At 37.2% G+C, this 21,381-nt stretch overlaps 1 protein-coding gene across 2 annotated transcripts in view; it reads left to right on the forward strand.

Moving 5' to 3' along the window:
* Nucleotides 1-2,166: 2,166 nt before the first annotated feature.
* The window catches only part of CALCR (calcitonin receptor), a 152,080-nt gene continuing 132,865 nt past the window's right edge, over nt 2,167-21,381 (forward strand). The window contains exons 1-2 of one of the 2 annotated variants that reach the window (XM_023226693.3): nt 2,167-2,205; nt 2,391-2,607. In XM_023226693.3, the coding sequence (XP_023082461.2) occupies nt 2,502-2,607 (106 nt within the window). In that variant the 5' untranslated portion in view covers nt 2,167-2,205; nt 2,391-2,501. Of the gene's footprint in view, nt 2,206-2,390; nt 2,608-16,408; nt 16,700-21,381 lie in introns of those variants that run through there. The other variant, XM_023226694.2, reaches the window with a different exon arrangement.

The following is a 21,381-nucleotide window of genomic DNA, read 5'->3' on the forward strand; positions in this document are numbered from 1 at the left end:
ATCTTCTTGTACTTGTTCTATCACACAATGCTCAGGGCGGTAACACTTTCTACTTGGCAATAATCTCCCTGAATCATTGTTATTTCAGCGACTTGGGCTACAAACTGAGAAATTCTGTGTTTGGCCCCCAGCAACTGACCAAAGGAGACTCTCAAACAACTTTAATATTTCTCTGCTGTTTGCACCAAAAGAAGGTAATTAATATTCCAAAAGAGAATTCTTAAAGGAGGTCATGGTCAAGTGTTGACTGGTCAGGAGCAGTTGGAAAGCAGGGAGCTATTGAACCCAAGACAGATAGATAGCATGGAGTGAAGATTTGTATCTAAATTCTGAATTCAGAAGGGTTTCTTATACAGGCTTTGTTTAAGTTACTCTGTGTGTGTGTGTGTGTGTGTGTGTGTGTGTGTGTGTGTGTTCCTTTGAAAGCCTCCTTGTCTCCCAGTTGCCCAGCCTCCTTTCCTAGTCACATTTCTTACTGCTAACAACATCATTCCTACTTATCCTGGGAATGAAGGTACTGTACAATCTTCCTCTGCAGTGAGTCCGTGCCTTAGGGTTTGAATGCACTGTGAGTCACACACAGCCCTCTGGGTCACCAGTCAGGAGATGGCAGGGAAGGGGGGAGCATATAGGGAAGGGAGCCTGGAAAAACAAAATCCCTGGAATGTTGGGTGTGAGAGCTGATCTCATCCTGGAGTCTGTCCTCCACTGGATCTCCTGCCTCAGCCACACAAATTAGGGGTCCCTGTTGTCTCTCTGGGGTGGGGCACGAGGATTCAAAATAAACAGGAGCATGCAAAATAAAATGGGCACATCTTTTGCCCACAGTCACCGATGTTTCCATGGAAGAGCTCCAAGGATGGTCGGGTGAGGGCTGCAGTTCCATTCACAGGACACCTCCTTCTCTGTCACCTGGTGCTGTCCCCTGTGCTTATGAGAACCTAAGACCACCAGGGAAAGTGTGCTGTTCCCGTCTGGCTTTCTTCCCCTCCTATTAAATTTTTGCTATTAATTCTTTTGCCAAGGAAACAGTGTTTAGTAACCTCGACGGTGCACAGCCACCTTGTGGTCCCGGGACGCACCAGATGGTGCTTTCTTAGTCCAACATCGCCTAAACAGAGTTAGGAAAAAAGTGTTGACTCCTGCCTTGCTCCACCCAGTCGTGGGCTGAAAGAGGTTGAAGGTGACTCCTCCTTGGAATCAACTTGCCTGCCTCCCAGAGCTCGCCTGCCAGCCTCTGCTGCGCCCCGCCTGGAATTGGATTGTCCCGGACTCCTGCTGACATCGAGGGTTTTAGGGGGAAAGAAGAGGAGTCGCAGTGTCCGACACCAAGTCAGGCACCCCATATCCCCGTCTTCTCGCGCCGTCCTCTCTGTTTTCATTCACCCTAAACCACTGTGCCCACCAGTAGTCCCCTACACGGAGGGCACTCTTTCTCCAAATCCAAGTTGTGCCCCCAACCTACAGTCGCCCAACTCCGGACGCTCTCCCAGGGTTTGCGTGATCCCCAAGGTGTCTCTTCTCATCTCCTTCCTCTCAGCTCTTTTTTCCTTTTAGCACCCCAGCTCTTAGCCAGCCGTCTTCCCACGCCCTCACCCCTTTCACTACCTAGCCCACTACCGACCCTTCCTCCACAGGCTCCCCAGTACTATCCCCGGAGTGGCGGCTGAAGAAGCCAGGGTCACACTGTCTCTGGGGTAAGGTTCTTGTGGAAACTCACCTCCCTCCGGAATTTGCATCCTCCGGGGAGGGAACAGGGCTCCCAGAAAGCTGTCTCCCAGCCCAGACTGTCGCCCCCCTCTCCCTCCCTACTCAAGGTCTAACTCGGGTCCCTCGCCTGCTTCCTGTGTTTACGCGGCGCTTTAGTCTCCCGGACTCGCAGAGTGAGCTCCAGCCCCTACTGGAGCGAGGCAGCAGCCGCGAGCGCAGCCCCACTCGCGGGCTGGGGCGACGGGGGCTGGCGCGAGGCGCACGGAGCTCACCAGCTCTCCCCTCCCTCTCCTGGGACAGGAGGGGGCTGACGGGGGCGGCGGGGTCCGGGAGTGGCGGGGCTGGCTCTCATCAATTCTGCTGCCACCTAGTCTGCCGCCTGTCGGGAGGCGGGCGGGGGTGGGGCGGGAGCGCAGGCGAGGATTGAGACTCTTAAGTCAGGAGAAGTTTGCGCACAGCTTCACAGCTGGGCGAGCGCAGGAAGGCACAGGGAAGGTGAGCCTCCCGGACTTTGGGGAAGGAGAAAGCAAGCCTGGGGAAAGAACAGTTGTCTTTTAGCTGATAATACAACCTAGACTTGGGTCTGAACCATCTAAGACAGATTTAAAGTGTCAGAAAACCAGGAGAGGGGCGGAGAGGGAGGACAGAGACTAACGCAGTTTGCTCTCACGTCAAACTAGGAAAGTCAGCCCCCCAGCCTCTGGGTGGGCTGCGCCGCGCGACTGGCGGCCTTCCCGGGTTGGAGAGGTGGGCACGTCCGCACCTCACCCTGCGGCTGACATCTCCTGCCCATGAGATGGGCGCTGAAGCTTGAACTCCTGAATCCCTGGAGCCACACCTGCGAACACCCTTCGCTTCTATTGAGCTGTGCCTGGCCGCCCAGTGACAGAATTCCAGGTAAGGAGGGTCTGGAAATGAGCGGGACTTAAGGATTTGGGGTGTCCAAGGGATGTTTAACAGTGCAGGGGCGATAGGCACCTTGCTTTTTAATTATAGAACTGCGGTTTGATTGTGGTGCTTGAGGTTCTCATGTAGGGTCAGCTAGGTCTCAGATGCTTTACTTTACCCTTAATAAAGAAAAAAGAACAATAGGTGTCCCGGGAAAAGCCAACAACTTATGGTTTCATATTGAAGAATCTTCTGATTTCTTGTGACTTTTACTATGTTGTTAATATCAATTTTCCCTAAAAAGTTTTATTCTCCAAGTTACTGGGTAGGAAAACTACGGGGGATAAAGTTGTGAATTTTCCCAGAGTGTTTATTAAGTGACAAACAGATAATACCGGCATCTATAAGATGTGTCATGGTTGTTCTGGATATTGGAAATGAGCACAGTAGTGAATGGAGTTGCTTGTTAGGTCATGTTTTACAGAGAATTATTTTCCAACAATCATTTATGCATAGCAGCCATTCTTCACACCTATTAGGAAAAATATGTTGTGTGCATAGTTTCCAAAAGAGTACTATTTTTCATGATGCTTTTCCCAAGTCTAGGTGAAAGACATCAAGAAAAGCTGTGACAAATTAATTCCTTTTCTCAAAACATTCATTTTCCTTGAGGTCCAAGCCAAAAATCAACAATACAATTGAGATTAGTAAACTACCATACTGACTTTATTTAGCAAATCTACCTAAGCAAAGTTTTATATGAAAGCTTTAACCTAATATTATGTGATATATGCAAGAAGAGAAGGCAGTGTTCCACTTGCTGATCTTCAGGAGACCCTATTTCCTGGCTGTGGTTAACCAGAATCAAGTTTTCTGTGTAAGGCTATTTGTTTAAATTATTTGGTGATTGAAAGTGAAATGTTCAAAATAAGTCAGAGTTTTACAAAGTAGTTCTTAAAGCTAATCTTTAAATTACAGAGTGTCCGAGTTTAAGTCTGTATTAAATGATCATAGAGAGCAAATATTTTGTGTATTTTGGCCAGTTGGCTTACCATTAAGGACAAAGTAGGAATGCTTTTAGTGTTATGGAATTTATAAAGTGTAATTTCTAATGCATATTGCTAGCCTATGAGTTCAGTAGTAAAAGAACTCAGCTTTAAAAACTTGAGGTTGCTGGTTATACACTAGTATTATGAGAGAAACTAAGGTGATTAGATGTGTAAAACTTTTACAGTTTAAGTTGATATTCTCAGTGGATACTCATTTCTACTCAATATTTCAACATAGCTCAAAACATCCATCAGCTGGGATTTATTCTGGTTGAATGCCTCTAACCCGAAGTTTATTTTATGAACTATAGCCCAAGAATAATATCTGGTCATATTATAAAATGTTCTAAGTTTATTCACTGACTACATCAACACAATAAGTAAACAAGTAATCTTCATTATAACTAGTTTATAAGAACATATAAATAATCTTGGAGTTGTTTTGTTTCATGATTCTCAAAGTTAAAAAGAAATAGCTGATATAAATACGGCTTCTGTTTCTCATTTTGAAACCGGAGGTAATGATTGATGGTGGATGGAGAGCATTTGCTCTAATCAGTTGAAGAAAGGGAGCTAACTATTAGTTTAGTTGTGCCATGGCAATCCTGTTCTTGATGAACCTCTCAGACTCTGTCAATGTTAACATGAATGAAAATAATATCTATTGTTGGTTTTTATTAGAGTCCAAGTGAGATGGAAATAGGAGATGGGTAATGTTTTCAATGATAATCTAAACCAGTATTCTCAACTCGGGCTGCAAATTAGGGTTAATAGGAGAACTTCCGAAAAATATGGATGCCCAACCTTACCCCAATTCAATTAAATCAGAGTATCTGTGGAAAGGGTCTGCAATTTGATGTATTTCTTTAGGTGATTGTAGTACGCAACCAGGACTGAGAGCCTCTGACCAAGAGGGTTTCCACCAGACTTGGTAGAACTCACTGATGTTGGAGGCTCTTGATAAAAATAAATGCTGTTTGTTACATTGCTGGTCAAATAGATTTTTCTTTTTAAAAAAGAAATATATATGTATAAACATACATATATATGTGTAACTTGATCTTACAATTAGAAGAAAAATATTTTAATATTTGATGTTAGATATTTAGACCATAACAGCTTCTCGGAAAAACATTTTTTATCCAGAAAACAAGCTATTGAGTTTGAAGTTGATCTGCCCAACCAGAAAATGCTTTAGTAAATGAACTCTAGCTTTGAGAGATGTTGAAAATAATACTTGATGAAACATACAATTTCATCTCCTTTTGCTTAAGACCTGTATGATGTGTAAGGTACAAATACACTTTCGAAAGGGGAAAAAGAGAAAAATAGCATCATTCCCCTTGGCACACTAACTACCATATACCCGGTGCCAATGATAATCTAGTACTTTTATACAAATTATGTTTTAAACTAAGAGTAGCCTTGTGAGTTACAAACTATTATTATGATTTTATGTTTGAGAAAATTGAGGACCCATTAGGTTAATGAACTTGCTCAAAGCCACGAACCAAGTAAATTAAAAATATATTTGAACCCAGGTCTTTTTAAGTTCAATGATGGATTACATTACATATACATATTTATATTTTTTACAACTTAACAGCAGCATTTATTTAAAGATAATATAAGTTAAGAGTACAAATTCTGTCACAGCTCTGCTTGAGTTTGACTTCTGGCTCCATAACTTTCTATTTGTGTGATTTGGGCACATAATGTAACCTCTCTGTGCCTCAATTTTCTTTGTAGAATATGAATTAAATAAGTTAATATTTGTAAAGCATTTGGGTAGGTGTCTGGTGCATGGTAAGTTCTATGTAAGTGTTATATTTTTTAAAATGTCATTCATTCAAAAAAATTTTGATTGTTATATGCTGAGCATTGCACTAAGCCTGAAGAGACATAGACAAATAAGTCATATCCCCATCCTCAAGGATGTCGTGTCTGGTAGAGAATGAGAAATACATAAGTAATCATCCCAATCAGGTATGGATCTTTCACTTAATTAAAAGCATCATTTCTGTGACAACTATGTGCTTTTCAATGTGAATGTGATCTTCTAGAGCTTCATATAATGAGTGTTATAAAACCAACTGATAAGATTTTGTGTTTTCATAATGATACTAACTTGTTTTCAATTCTAGTATCAAAACACAGAAAATCATATTAACATATGTTTCTGACTTCCCTTATACGTTTAGAAAACCAGCAATATGGAGAGGTTTGAGGTCTTTAAATTTTTATGTTAAAAGTGAATCACAAAGATAGAACATTGGAGAAGAATCAGTAGAAAAAATGTTATCAGTATCTGTTGCTCAATACTTCTAACAGTAATTTTCTTGAATTGGCTTTTCAAAAACAGTGTTTTCTGATTAGAATGTAGTTTTGTTTTGGTTTTTAAGAAAAAAATGTTTCAGGGAAGAAAGAGTGGATCACAGCATACAGAAAAATGTCCCTAATACAAGTTGGCAAGGCAACATATACCTCACTGAAGCTGGCGGCACTTCTTAGCCTATGCCTGCAGCTCTGCACAGCTGCCTGGTACCTCCGGGGTACCAGGGGATACCTGAGGTATAAGATTCTGTCTTTGTTAAAAATTAAAGTCTCGCCTTATTTGAAAAAAATAGCATATAAATTGGTATTCTTTGTACCAGAATAACACATATAATCTAAACCTAAGGAGTTATTTCTCAAAGAAATAAAGTACCTGGTTCAGTGAAATATTTGACTATTCCATTTCACTAAAATTTATGTTTAACTATTTCAGTAAAATTTATGTCTTTCCTCTCTCTTATCAAGTCTCAGGCTACTTCCAGATTTTCCCATGGATACTACATACTTCTTCCTCTAAGTATCACTGTCACACCTCTAGTTTAAGTTTTTGTTATCATTAATAAAATACTTATTCTCCTAATATTCAGTCACATTAAGTTTCTTTGTGCTGAATTCAGTATTATACAACATGGTTAGACTTGCTTTCTAATCTCTAATTTTGTCCCCTTCTGTCCATAATTGTTCAGTGATTGTCCAAGGACAGCAAGACTTAGAACTCCTCTTCAGCCCAGTATTTAAGATGTTTCATGGTATAATCCTAGCTTAGCTTTCCTATCCAAGTCAGGTAGAAAACCTCAACAGCTCCTTAATTTTAGTTCTGAAGCTGTAGTTACACTAGAAAAACTGACTCCTGATTTGGAGTCCATGCTTCACTTTCAACCCTGTGCCCTTGCGTGTCAACCTCAGTCTATATTCTTCTGCCTCAAAATCAATGTGTGTGTGTGTGCTTGTGTGTGTGTGTGTGTGTCCCTTTACATCAATGGTTCCATTGCAGAGCTGCTTTTCTTTGGTTTTCATGTCTCACTGCAACCCTAGTCTCACTCCCTGCCCTTTATTTGCCCGGTAGTTCAGAATTCATCATTTCAAATCTTACCTTCTTCCATCCTTAAAATGTATTAATCATTCTCCCGTAACACATCTAACAAATTTCCATCTGAATAGCTTTGCTCATATATTAAAACTCAATACATATGTACTAAGTGCCTATTATGTCCTAGTCAAGGGATATTGTGACAGATTACAGATCCTAGTTCCATGGGGACTGGAAGAGACAGACAAACCAACAAACATTATGCAGCCCTGTAGTAGGTATTCCAGTAGAGAAATGTCGTGAGGGTGTCTAACCGGACACCTAACCTGGGCATCAGGGAAATTTTCTAGGGAGGTTACCCAAAAGGGGATATGATTCAGCATTGAAATGACAGAACAGAATGAGCTAGATAAGGAGGGGAAAAAATGAAGTGTTACAGGCAGGACACTAGATTGTGGCTTCAAACAACATGGTGACTTGGGGAAACCACAGGTATTTTGGTTGCCCCAGCAGGGTCTAAAGGACACAGATTATACACAAGGAAGCTTGCATGCCTACCATACTAAAGGGTTTGCATTTTATCAGGAAGATAGTAGATAGGGGTCCTTGAAGGAGTTAATATAGGTTTCTGAAATAATCAGATTTGCCATTTTGGTAGATCACTCTGGTGGAAAAATAAGAGGCATATTAGATTGAAAAAAGGAAGGATACAGATTAACTGGACACCCGCAGTCTTGCTGCAGTGACAGAGGGAAGAATCAATTAGGCCTCCTTGTTGGAGACAGAAAAGGAAAAAAAATCAGGAAATTATTTTAAAGGTAGATTTTGTAGGATTTGGTGAACAATGGAAATTAGAGGTGAGATGAAAGAGAAAAATTGTATGATGAATTCCAGGCCTCTTTCATAGATAATAAGAGAGTTGTGATGTCATTCACCAAGTCGGGACGAGGAATATTTTGGAGAGGGAAGATAAATAGTTGAATTTGGAGGAAAAAAAAGTAATATCTTTGGCTTATCCATGTGATGATATTAAGTAGATATAGAAATTAGTGCCTCAAGAGATAATTTCGTTCTAGACATGTAAATTTAAGAGACATAGCGAATCTGCTTCAGCTGACAGCATAGGAATAAAGCATATTATCTCTGGAGAAGTAAAAACAGGGAAGAAAGAAAGAAAACATACAGGAAAAAAGTTTAAGGTAGAAAATTAAAAGAAAAGTAAAACATCCTGGAAAACACAAATATTTAAAGGGAAATGGAAAACAATCCTGTAAAGAAAGACAGAGATGAAAGACTATAGGAGAGAGAGAGAGAGAGAGGAGAGAGAGAGAGACAGAGAGAGAGAGAGAAAGAGAATGTAATTTTATGGAAGCCAGGGAGGAGAAAGCGAGCACTCATGCGGGATGTTACCAGTAGATCAAGTGGAATAAGGACTGAGAGCTCACAATTGGATTTAATTGAGAGCAATTTTAGTCATGAATTGGGTGGGGGTCGAGAAATAAATGTGAAGTGAGGAAATGGAGACACTGATTGTACACAATAATTTCAATCAGTTTGAGACGCCTGCCTTACTTTATTTTCTCTTTTTGAAAGGTGCAGTCTCCTAAAGCTTAACTTACATGCTGCCTCCTTCTTTTTAGCCTTTCCTGGATAGCGTTTAATTCCCCCAACCAAGATGTCATATCATATCATGATTGATATCTCTTGTTTTGGAGTTTCCAGAGGTCCCATACATGTGAACTGTGTGTTTGTGTATGTACAAATATATAGGTATATATTAAATACCCATGTATTATGTAAAGTATTCTTCTCTGTTGCTATGCATTCATTGAAATAATTTTCTCAATCTCTTTATTATGACAGTGTATTGGGGAAAAAATGAGTTTCTAAGCCCCTGCCCTCAAGAATAATGATCTGGAAATTCTAGTATTTCTGCATATACCAAATATTTCCCAGACTGTTTGTGTACTTAAAAGTTGCATAGAGCAGTCATAAAAAAAGGATGAGTTCATATCTTTTGCAGGGACATGGATGAAGCTGGAAACCTTCATTCTCAGCAAACTATCACAAGGACAGAAAACCAAACACGGCAAGTTCTCACTCATAGGTGGGAATTGAGCAATGAGAACACTTGGACACAGGGCGGGGAACATCACACACCTAGGCCTGTAGGGGGGCTGGGGGCTGGGGGAGGGATAGCATCAGAAGACATACCTAATGTAAATGACGAGTTGATGGGTGCAGCTAACCAACATGGCAAATGTATACCTATGTAACAAACCTGAATGTTGTGCACATATACCCTAGAACTTAAAGTATAATTAAAAAAGAAAAACCTTTTTATAAAAAAAGTTGCATTGATAAATTTTTCAGGACAAATATAGCAATTTTTGAATCACAAATTATACCATTTTATACTTGTTTTATGGTGGTTTAATCTTCTTTTTGTATTGTAGATAGCTACCTGCTAATTTTTCTTATTTCTCTACCAGATTACAAAGGACAGAGTTATCATTTATTTCTTTGTCCCAGCATATCCATGAGACGCTCTCTTCTCTTAGAGAAATGAGTTAAAACTTCCCTAAATGTGTCCATAAATAGAGTTTTTTTTTTTTTTCTCCTGCAGTGATTCTTGCCACACTGAGGCTTAAAGTTTTCTTGTTTTAAGGTATCAACTAGCTGTTTCCCCAGAGCTTTCAGCTATTTATCTGTAGTACTTCCTCCAAACCAATAATTCATTCATATTCTTAACATCCATTCTTCTATTTTGGGTTTGAGTTGGTTTTCTTTAGTGAACATTTAAAACACAGCACGCATGTTCAGAACATAGTATTCAGTTTAATCATGCAGAACTGTTACAGCCCTCTGCTCTCTTAATCACAAAGTCATGCCTCTATTTCTCCTCTGCTTCTAGGACTAGGCTGGAGCTACTTAGGTGGTATTTATGCCTCTTATAGGCAAGAAAAAAAACCCAAAAAAACATTTTTCCTTCTCATTTTCCCAATGTGGATCCAAGCCCTGAAAGCAATTAATCCTAAATTGTTTGAGTAGCTAATTTCTTCTCTAGTGAGGTGTTCATAAAGTCAACATAGGTAACAAGGGAAAAAGAAAGAATCAAGTTCACAAACAATAATAATTTTTAAAGAAAGCGTTGCTTTTTGAGATTTCTTCTCTAGTGAGGTGTTCATAAAGTCAACACAGGCAACAAGGGAAAAAGAAAGGAAAATTGTACTGCTGCCAAATTTAAATTTTAAATTGACTTGACTCATCCATTAATTAACCCAACTTTCAGCTTAATTATTTGTTTCTAACCTTAAGTCTGACTGACAGAATTCTTTCAAGTATAAGGATGCATCATAGAAAACATTGGTGTTTATGGACATTGGAATGGAATCTCTTTAGCCCAAGATTCACAGAAGTTCATGGCACAGGGTACATAGCAATGCAAATTGCTTTAGCACCTTCTTCCCTGGGCATACTACAGGACTGAAAGGTCAGAATGATATTAGACCACTTTTTCATTACTAACATCACATAGACTGCAAAGGTGGCACTAAAGCAAAATCCCAGCAAAATGGTGAATGATCCTTGCTCGAGGGCCAATTTAGAAAAAAATAAGAGTTTACTGGGTGGCTTCTTTTCCCATTCAAAATGAAAACGATTGTATTGCATCCCATGAGGAAAATACATATTCTTCAAATTAGATGTGTTATTTTAGTGAATGCAAGGTCAATGAGAAACTTAGCATTTCTTCTCAGCTACTAAAATATTAATATCTAGGCATATTTGAAGAGTAGCAATGTGGAGTCCACAAATATCAAAACTGGAAGCTATGGTCTGCATTTTAATTTGTTAAAGAGGCATTTCTAGCATTTGAAGTAATGCCATATATCTTCTTGATAACTAATACTTTACTCTTATTATTATTCAGGAGCCCAATGCATTCATTAAAGAGGAGACTATGGCAGAGATGACGTATTTTCCAACCAGGAGGTAATACTTCTGCCATGAGAACTCCAGCCTTCTGACTCCACATCTAGTGCTCTCCTTAAAGGAACTACAAAGCTGCAGGGAGCCATAAGTGAATGCAGAAAAATATGTGCATTAATGTACTTATAGATGACCTCAAAGACAGTTAAACACATGAATAAGAGTGGCTCTGCATTACATTGTATAAGAGGCAGAACTTGTCTCTCGTGTCCCCTCCCCTTCTCCTAGTTTGTCCTACACCTACCATTTTATATACCATTCTCATTTATTCTAGAAGCTGGCCTTCCCAAGGAAAAGCCTCATTGTTTGAATCGTTCCACAATATCTCTCTCAATCCCCATTGCCCCTACTTCAAAATTAATTACTTTTATTTTGCCCTATTCCTACAACGCCTGCTTTCTGCAAAGTAGGACATAGTGAAGTAAACACTGACTACCTTCAGGAAAAAAAAAAAAAATGGCTGTGCAGTGGCCCGTCTCCTGTAATCCCAGCACTTTGGGAGGCTGAGGCAGGTGGATTGCCTGAGGTCAGGAGTTCGAGACCAGCCCGGCCAACATAGTGAAACCCCGTCTCTACTAAAAATAAAAAAATTTAGCTGGGGGTGGTGGTGTGTGCCTGTAATCCCAGCTACTAGGGAGGCTGAAGCAGGAGAATTGCTTCAACCTGGGAGGTGGAAGTTGCAGTGAGCCAAGATAGTGCCATTGAATTCCAGCCTGGGCAACAAGAGCAAAACTGTATCTTGAAAAAAAAATAAAAAAAGTGTATTATCAATGTTAATGATGTGCTATTTGATCAAATGTGTTTGAGTCTTTATTCTCAAACTTGAAGAAGCTTTATACTAAACTTAAGCATGTTAAAAGTTTAATATCCACTACCTCTAAGGTAGGCAGACCACTGTCATCTATCACTTGGACTACTCCAGCAACCTTCCATCTGAACTGCTTGCCAGCACTGTGTCCTCCCCACACATTCACCACTTAGTACCCAAAGTACTGTCTTTCTGGTAGATTCTCAGAAATTAAGTGATAGTGTGGACACTGATTGGAAGATAATCTAAACAGACACAAGTGTGAAACTTTGATCAATCCCTGATTCCCAGAAATGTATAATTTCTACTTTCTAAAAAAAAGTAAGTTGTGAAAACTTTTGAGAAAACTCGGATATGAAATAGACATTGAAATATTTCAATAATAGCAATAATGGTAACAATAACTAACACATAGCACTTACTATGAGCCAGTAATTTTCTATGCCTTTTATCAACTTTAATGTATTTTAATTTCACAGCCACCCTCTGAGGTAGGTACTATTGCATGCTTTTACTCACAAGGAAAGTGAAGAACAGAGAGGTAAGTAACCTACGGAAGAACACGCAACTAATAAGATGGATTTGGAAATGAGCCAAGGAGGTCTGACTCCAGTATGTAAGTAGATCAGAAAAGGGAAGTGTGCTCATTATAAATGCATGACAGCCAAAGCTCTGTTTTTAGGATATAAAATGTCTTTCAGTTTTGCATTTTGTGTGCGTTTGAGCAGCAGATCCGTGGATAGAAAGTCAAGAGAATTAAATAGTAATTTTTCTTATTTATTCTAAATATTAACCTCTGCAGCTGTCATGGGATATACTCAGGCTTATAATATTCCACTCTGCATTGTGGTTTACACAAAAGGGAAATTGTGCTTTGCCAGGTTGACATCCCATTCATAAAAATTAGAGTCAAATGCAAAAACCTAATCTGCTTTACTGTTTTAAAGGTGCAATTTCTACTAACAAAATGCAAAACACAACTCTTAGCAAAACATGGCTTTAAATAGAATTTCAAAACTAATCTTTGATTACTTACATGAAAATTAGTCAGAAACCCATGGTATGTGTGGCTTTAATGATGTGGAGAGAAAAAGAGTGGTCTAAAAATGGCAAGAAAAAAATACATTGAATTTTAATTAGGCTAAAAATAGTCAAGTTTCCTATTCACTCACTTGGAAATGATGAACTTTCCAAGATCTATTTTGGAGCATGGCGACTCTTTTCCATGTGTTTGAAATGGTCTCATTTCCCTATATGATGACTGCCTTGGCAGTCTGTGTACTTGTGCAATGGGAGGGATCTGTTCTGATACTTAAAGGAAACTGTGTGTGTACCTCCATGTTCAGGCTACACAGCCTTTTGCAAGTGACTTTTATTTACTATCTCTAATATTTTTAAATTTATTTACCATATTTGAGGTTATTTTCTTTTCTAATTTAATTTTAGCTCTTTTGTTTACTGTTTTTAAATTTTTCATACGTTCTATATTTGCACATGCCTTAGTCTAAAGCTTTTTCCCTTTCATTGCTCCAGCTCATTTTAAGAATAACAAAAGAAAGAATATTGATCTCAAACCTTAACTGCTTACATTAGATTATCCAATTTCCCCATGAATTAGAAAATTGTTAGGATATTCTTTATTGAAGAACCAAGATTATAGTAACACAGGCTGATTTTATCTGTTTGTTTTATTCCATCACTGTCCAGAATCTTCCAACTGGCCAGATTTTACCGCACATTAAATAAAAGGGAGGTTTGGGTTCCAGATATAACCGCAGTGATGACTAGTGGGCAATAGGTGTGGGAGATAAATGCACCATGGTTGACTCCTAGAATTGTCCAGGACACCTGAAAATATAAGCTTATGCAGGAGAGAAAGCAAGTATATCTGGTCTTACCATCATTCATATCCAAGCTGAAGGTGTTTTTTAAATTATAATGTCTTCATTGTTTGTTGCTGTTGTTGTTCCTTTTTATAATACTTGTAAGTAGAGCTTCAGAATAGATATTCGTCAGTCTTTAAGTGAAAATCATGTATATGTTTTGCTTTTAACACTATTATCAGGCTTTTGATACATGCCAAGTTATGTACAAACATGCATTACCTCATTTAGGCTCCACAGCAACTCTGAAAACTAGGTACTTTATCTCAATTTTACAGAGCATGAAGACTGAAAATCAAAGAAGCTAAATAAATTAATAATCATATGAAATAAGAATAAAAATAATAATTACTAATAATAGTGTTAACAAGTTAAATTTAAAACTAACATTTATTGAGGGCTTAATATAAAGATTCTTGGATGAATCATTCCATTTAATTCTCATATTAATCATATTATTATGAGACTTACCTGATTTATTGTTATACCCATTTTAACTCCAGGAAATGATGAGGCTTAGAGACATAAAGATCATACAAGCAGAAGCAGAGGCAGGATTTAAACCTAAAATACCTAACTACAGAGCTCACGGTCTGAATCGCAGTCCTATACTCCTACTAAAGACAGAGCACACATTCTTACTCAGGGCCTGTTTGCTGAACAGCCTGTGATTTTTCAGGGTCTCATACAGCTTTTAATCTAAAACAGTGGTTCTCAAATGTGGTCTAATGAGCCATGCTGATCCATAACAGGGTTTCGGGATTTCACTGTCTGGCAGCAAAATAAAAAGATAGAAGATAATTTTAAGAGGTTTTCTTACCATTAAGTATATTCAATTTAAAGAATCACACTTGATTCTGGGATTATATCCTTTCTTTTCTGGATCAAAAATATCCCTTCTTTTTATCTAATGACGGTGATAGTTGATGATAGTATATTTTTAAACTTTTTTAATTAAAAGTTACAACTTTCTTAACCGTATGTCCCCTGCCTCACACTGTGAACAACGGAGAAGGAATTGTATTTATTTATTTGGAAAATTTAAAAATCTGGGCTCTTTTGAAAAAGCAAAAATGCTATTAGGGAATGAAGGGTGGTATACAAAGCAACCTCTGTAAGAGTGTCCAAGATTAAGCCTTATGCTAGTCAGTACCATTTTATGGTTTTTAAGGAATTTTCAATTATGCAGGTTACACTTGAAAGAAAATGATGTTATTAATGTATAAATATATTTTTACAGAATAGCACTGTTCAAATACAAAACACTTAAGTTTTGGCTGAGTCATGTGCCTGCAACCTACTAAGTGCTTTCACATTCAGCATCTCATTTGATCTGCACCCAACATTCCGTGACACAGTGCCACTCTAACAGAAAGGAAATGCAACAGGATATACTTCTTATTAGTATTATTCAACCTCTCTTAGCCTCAGTTTCCTTTTAGAAATGAATTGTTTCTATCTTAAAGGATTATTTCATGGATTTTAAATAATGTAGGAAAACTTTGGTCATGGCACAAGGCTTATAGCAGTAAATAACTGCTATCTATTGTTGCAATTATTATGATCCTCATTTTACAAATGAGAAAACTACAACTCAGATTAAAGCATGAGTTAAACTAGTCCATCTGGTTAAGTGATGAAGTTGGAGCTTGAGACAAATTCTATCTGCATCCCCCAAGCTTGTTTTGGTTATCACTCACCCACCGTTCTATATGAATCCCAAACCTTCTCTTCACTATCCCACACCACAATTTTAGTAATGGTTAGAAGCTGAGAAATGCCGCTGATTTAAATGTGCCTCCACCATTCTGTAGATATGTGTCTTTGATGTCTTTGTCCACATGGTCACAGCAAATAAACTTTTCAGCAGAAAAATCAAATAAAATTTAAAATGATTCATTGTACATATCAATCCAATAAAGGCTGCATTAGAACAAATAGAAGTATAAATTAAAATTGTAAAGCTTTTCAGATGATCTGAAAAGTAGGATCCTACAGTGCATAAAGGAGGCCGTGGCTGAAGGTCACCAGTTTAAGGGAAGATAAAATTTGAAGGTGGACCAATAATTTTTATATCTATAAAAGATACCTCAATGTATAATAGGTGTATACCAGCAGATATATTTTTCAAAATTGTAGATACCAATAGTCAGTGTGCTTATTTATGTTAATTTTGTTTTTGGTTTAAATTACCTACAGAGTGACATCATCTCTCTAGGGTAGAACATTGTTTTAATTGTCAATGGAAAATTAGAAAAAGTGGACATGTCACTGATTCCTTAGTTAAAAGCTTTATTTTCATCATAATTCTAAAGAATAAACAGTTTCTGTCTTTTTAAAGAGAAAGCAGAAGTATGACATAGTTCAGTTCTCAGAGGGAGAAAATGAGGAAGGAAAAACAATCTCTTTTCCTTTCTTTCAGAGGGCTTTATTTTTATCTTACTGTAACATACTCATTAGGGTCCCATCTCTTGTTTTGAGCTCATCAGAGATTTGGATTTTAAATAGTTATTTCTAATATATTCAGAGACAAGTAAATACTGAATATACATGGTGTTGTGAGAATGAGCATCACAAACTTAAAGGATTTAACAGTTATTAAGTTTCATACCTTACTGTTATTTAGGGTGCAAATTTGCAGCAAAGAGATTGTTACATGTTTTGTCAGCCACCAGACAGAAAGGATAACAGAGCCCCGATCTCCAAAGGAAAGTTGAGTTATAAGAGACTGGAATACCAGTGAGAAGTATAAGAGAGTGGGTGGGAGATAATGTTTGAGAATCTCTTTTGCTGCCCCCAATTTATGAAAATGGCTTGAAAATATTTACAGTCAAAGACCGAAATATTTCCTCAAAGATTAGCTTTGCTCCATTAAAAGTAATGAGTAGAAATATTTAAAAAAAAAAAAAAGTTTTAAATACCTGAGTATCTTGCCAGCAACTTAACACTACTGTTAAAAGTGAGGAGAGACACAGCTTTCATCATTGGGACTGCAGGTTTATTTCAGGTAATGGAAATATTTTGGATGAAATAAGAGATTGACTAATGACACAAATAAATCATTCTGCTAAGCTACAAAAGGGCAAAGGTCTTTGTACATAACCCAGGAGGGTGTGAAAGGCACTTTTTAATAGGCAAGCTGTAGAAAACCAGATTGGCCTGGTTCTGCTGAACAGCAATCATGTAAACTGATTTGTTGCATCTCAGGGACTGACGGGAGGGAATGGAAAAGTTTTGGTTCCTCAGTATCTAATTAAGCAGGGCTGTCCTTTGGACAGCCTGGTTTCTGTGCATGAATCTGGGTAAGAAAGAGGTGTGATAGAAGCTTGCCTAATGTGCCTACTAATTTTTAAAGGTACAATTTGCTGCCAGTCTTACCATATTTTCTCAAATAATTTTTCCCACTTCCCTTTTATCCTCATGACATGGAAGTTGATGACAGGGACAAGGATTTTTTGTTATTTGACAGATTTTTAAACCTTCCATGTCATCCCAGCACACTGCTCTCCTTGCTGCACTCAAGTGGTGGTTTTCTCACTTTAATCAGCAATGGAATCACCCGAAGAGCTTATCAAAACAGATTGCTGGCTCCACTCCCAGAGTTTCTGATTCAGTCTTAGGTGAGGCCCAAGGATTTGCATTTCTAGTAAGTTCTCAGGTCATTTTGATGCTGTTGGTCAAGCTATCAAACTCACATTCCCTCCTAGGGATTTCATTTGACATACTCTCTTCCTCATCCTTTCCACAGTTCAAGGGGTTTTGAGTGAAGCATTTCAAATTCTTTGCTTCATCACTACTCATGTTTCTAATATTTTCTTTTCTTCCAGTAATTTCTTTCCAATATTCCAAATTTATATGAGAAAGAACTGTGTAAATCAGGGGGAAAAAAGTTGCTTTTTTCATTCCAGTTAAATGATGATAAATACAATAAAAAGAGTCTTTATTTAAACAACTATCAAGAACAACAAGACATGTGAAACCTACCATTTTCCTCTCAACATCTCTACTGATTCTTTGAGAGATACAGAGAAATAATAAAGCTCTATTTTCTTCAAATGGCATTCTTCTAACTCACTAAAGGTGAAAGTTCCAGGAAATATTTTTTCTTTCTAAAACAAATAGCAGAGTAAATAATGTCATTTTAAATAGTATAAATAGATAAACATTATCAAACCATGGTATACAAAGAAATAAAGATTCTACCAATATGACTGCTTTGAAAGCTACTACTACTGGAAAAATAATTTTATAAAGCACAAGAATTGTTGTATTTCTTTCTGAAAATTGGATACAGGGCAGTAGGTAGAAGGGTATTTATATTTTTGTTTTATATTGTTTTCTGTATTCGTGATTAATTTCATCAATAAGAATTTTTAAGAAACAGCAAAAAAATAGGTGTTAAAAAAGACTATGAGATATAAGTTTGTTTATTCAGCTCACCTAAATTGAGTGCCTAGTCTGAGCTAAGTATTATTTTAGGCAATTATAATAAAGACAAGGTGACATTTCCCTGAAAGCCTCTAAAGCACAAACTAGGTAATAAGCAAATAAACAAATATAACTAAAAGATTAAAAGGAGTTAGGGTCTTGCTTTTTCAAGGGTCAAAACATGCCATGAAGCTGAGATAGCTAAAGTGCTACAGTACTGACACAGAAACAGATAAATAGATTAAGGAAACAAAATAAAGAGTCTAGGAACATATCAGAATTTAGTATATGATAACATTGGCATTTTAAATCAGTGGCAAAATGACAGAAAATTCAAAACAGATATCTACCTTCTATCATACTCAGAAACAAATATTGATATACTAGGAGAAATACAAGATGATATATTTGTTATAATCTAGGTGTTATAATCATAAACATAACACAAAACCCAAAAGCCAAAAGATAAAGAGAGAATGAAAGACCTGACGATATCTAAATATAAAATTTCTATATGGTGATAATTTCTGAAAATAGTAATACACCAACTAACAGCGTGGAAAAAGTATTCACAATGTATAGAACAAATAATATTCATTGAACACATATTCTGTACCAAGTACCATTCTAAAAATTTACAATCACCGTGTTATTTTTAAGACTTAAGAAAAAAACTACCATTTTTTCTTGCATATGTTAGTTAGCTTGATTTGGCCATTCCACAATGTATACATATATCAAGACATAAAGTTGCATACCATAAATATATATATAATATTAATTTGTCAATTTTAAACTTTTTTAAAGAGATAAAAACTATCAGATGTGTACTCTTATTATCCTCATTTTATACATAAGCAGTCTGAGAATTAGAGACATTTGGTAAAGTGCCAATCATCTAGCAAGAAAGAGGCATAACTGGGATTCAAATTCGGATCTCTCTGATTCAAAGTTATTAAACACAGAGGTAAAAAGAGTTTCTATAAATTCAAAATAAGAAGGACAAAAAGTAGGAAGTCATGGAAGATGAACCGAATGGCCAAGGTAGTTATGATAAGACATTTAGCCTCACTAATAATCAAAGAGAAGTAGAAAATTTAGTATTGCTTGTGAAAATTACAAGTCTTAAATGCTTCGGCCCAGCATTTCTATATATTTTCTACCCTACAGAAATGCGAGCCTTTCTGTACTTATCTTTAGGTGCATCTAGAATGTTCTTTGCAGTATCATTTGCAGTATTTCAAAGATGGATATTGCCTAAATGCCAATCAATAGGGAAATACTCAAATGTATTATGTCATACACCTCTTTTAAAAGAATGAGGCAGATCTATATGTACTGACATGAAAATATGGTCATCATATATAAGTAAAAAGAAAGTTTCAGGACAACATAGAAAGAGAGACAAAAAAAGAACCTGTTGTATAAAATTATACATTCTACACATGCCTATGTGTACAGAAAAATATCTAGAATGGTAAACCTCAAATTGTTAACTGTTTCTACTTCTGAGGAGTTATGTGGGAGATGTAGAATGGGTATGAGGGAAAACTTTTACACATAAAATAAATTATAAAACAAAAGTTATCTCCAATTTAGATTTCATAATTTAAAATACATATTTTGTTAAAGGTAATCAGAAAAAAGTATATAATGGAAAATATTTTAAAGCATATTTTAATGAAAAAGTGAAAGACATTTAAAGACATTTGAACTCAAACACTGTAGACCAGTTGTTCTTGAACAGGATCTCAGAATATTGGAAGAAATACTTCTCACTTATATCTGACTCAAGAGTATCAGTGCCCTTTAGTGTCAGATTTTGCTTTCATGCCAATATCAGGCAGGCCACTGACAATAAGGTCCATCCAAATTCCATTTGTTTTATTTCTGCATCCCTGCTCTACTGTTTTAAAGCAAACACTTGCCCCGGGGAAAAAAATTCAAGTATCCCCAAGTATCTTGATGACTTAAGGATAACCTTAATGGATTCAGAAATAATTCCATGGCCATGTTCATTTAGGAACTCTTTGAAGGATGCAGTGTTTGGTTAAGGGAAGCCATACAGTGTGAAGTATCTGTCCCAAGAAATTGCTATTTGAGTCACCTCAGAATTACAGAATAGTTTTACTCTTCTCATTGTTGTTCTAAAAGACCTCAGTGAACATGAATGTTTTCATTAAATAAAAATAGAACAGAAAAACTTGTTCATTCATAAATGCAATAAATATCTGTCCACTGATTAGCCCAAGTATAGTTTCCTTCCTATCAAGTTCTTGTTTATTAAGACCTGTTTTTAAAAATATGATTTCAGATTATATGTTAGCTTTATGTTTCTACCTGTTTTAATAAACATATCATAAACTCAGTGCTGTGCCTAATCTATGCCACTTTGAATAATTACTGGACTGTACCAATAAACTATTTACCAAGTTTGGAATTCAATGTTTCCCATTTGATAAATGTTTGAAAGGGTAAATCCTTTCAAAACAACTGGAAGGTAGACATCATTCAAAATGCTTAGGTTTTTTTTGTTTTGTTTTGTTTCCTTCTCCATAAGTGACTTTTTGCAGTTTAAACCACTATCAAATTTATTTGGGCTGCTAACCCTAGTCCTTTCCTGTCTATTCCAGATGACCCCAGGAGTATGCAGGCTTGTTATTTCTTCCCTATAGCTAGTTTGAGAGTAATAAGTCAGCCCTTTTCTAGCATACCCATAGTCCCTCAGGACTCTGCATTAACTGTACCCACACTGTTTCAAGCACAGAAATGATAGGGCATTGCTGAAGCATGATCAGATAAAAATCCCCTTTCAGCTATCAAACCCTGACCTCCTTTTATTCATCCAAGGAGTTCTCCAGTGCTGTGCAGAGGACTGACACATGAGTAGTATGTCTGTTTGACATTCCCTGTCATCTGGCTGGGACCTGCCTACGCAGAAGTTCCCAGCAGCCCTCAAGCCCAAGGGAGATGGAACCTGACAATTCCCTGTAACCAGCACTGCCAGTCCCCCCTCAGTGTAGCAGTTCAGTACACAGACTCTGGAGTCAGAGATTCTAAGATCAAGTCTTGGTCTTGCTAGTTACTGCCAATATGGCCTACAAAAAAAACAATTTAATTTTCTCATGCTTCAATTTTCTCACATAATCAATAGGGATGATCCTAGCTCTCAGAGTTACTGTGTCAATAAAGACTGAATGAGTAAGGTTCTCAGCACATGATTAGTGCAGAATAAGTGCTCAAATAATGATATTGTGTACT

This window comes from Piliocolobus tephrosceles, chromosome 8, assembly GCF_002776525.5.
Source record: "Piliocolobus tephrosceles isolate RC106 chromosome 8, ASM277652v3, whole genome shotgun sequence".
Classification (NCBI taxonomy): Eukaryota; Metazoa; Chordata; class Mammalia; order Primates; family Cercopithecidae; genus Piliocolobus; species Piliocolobus tephrosceles.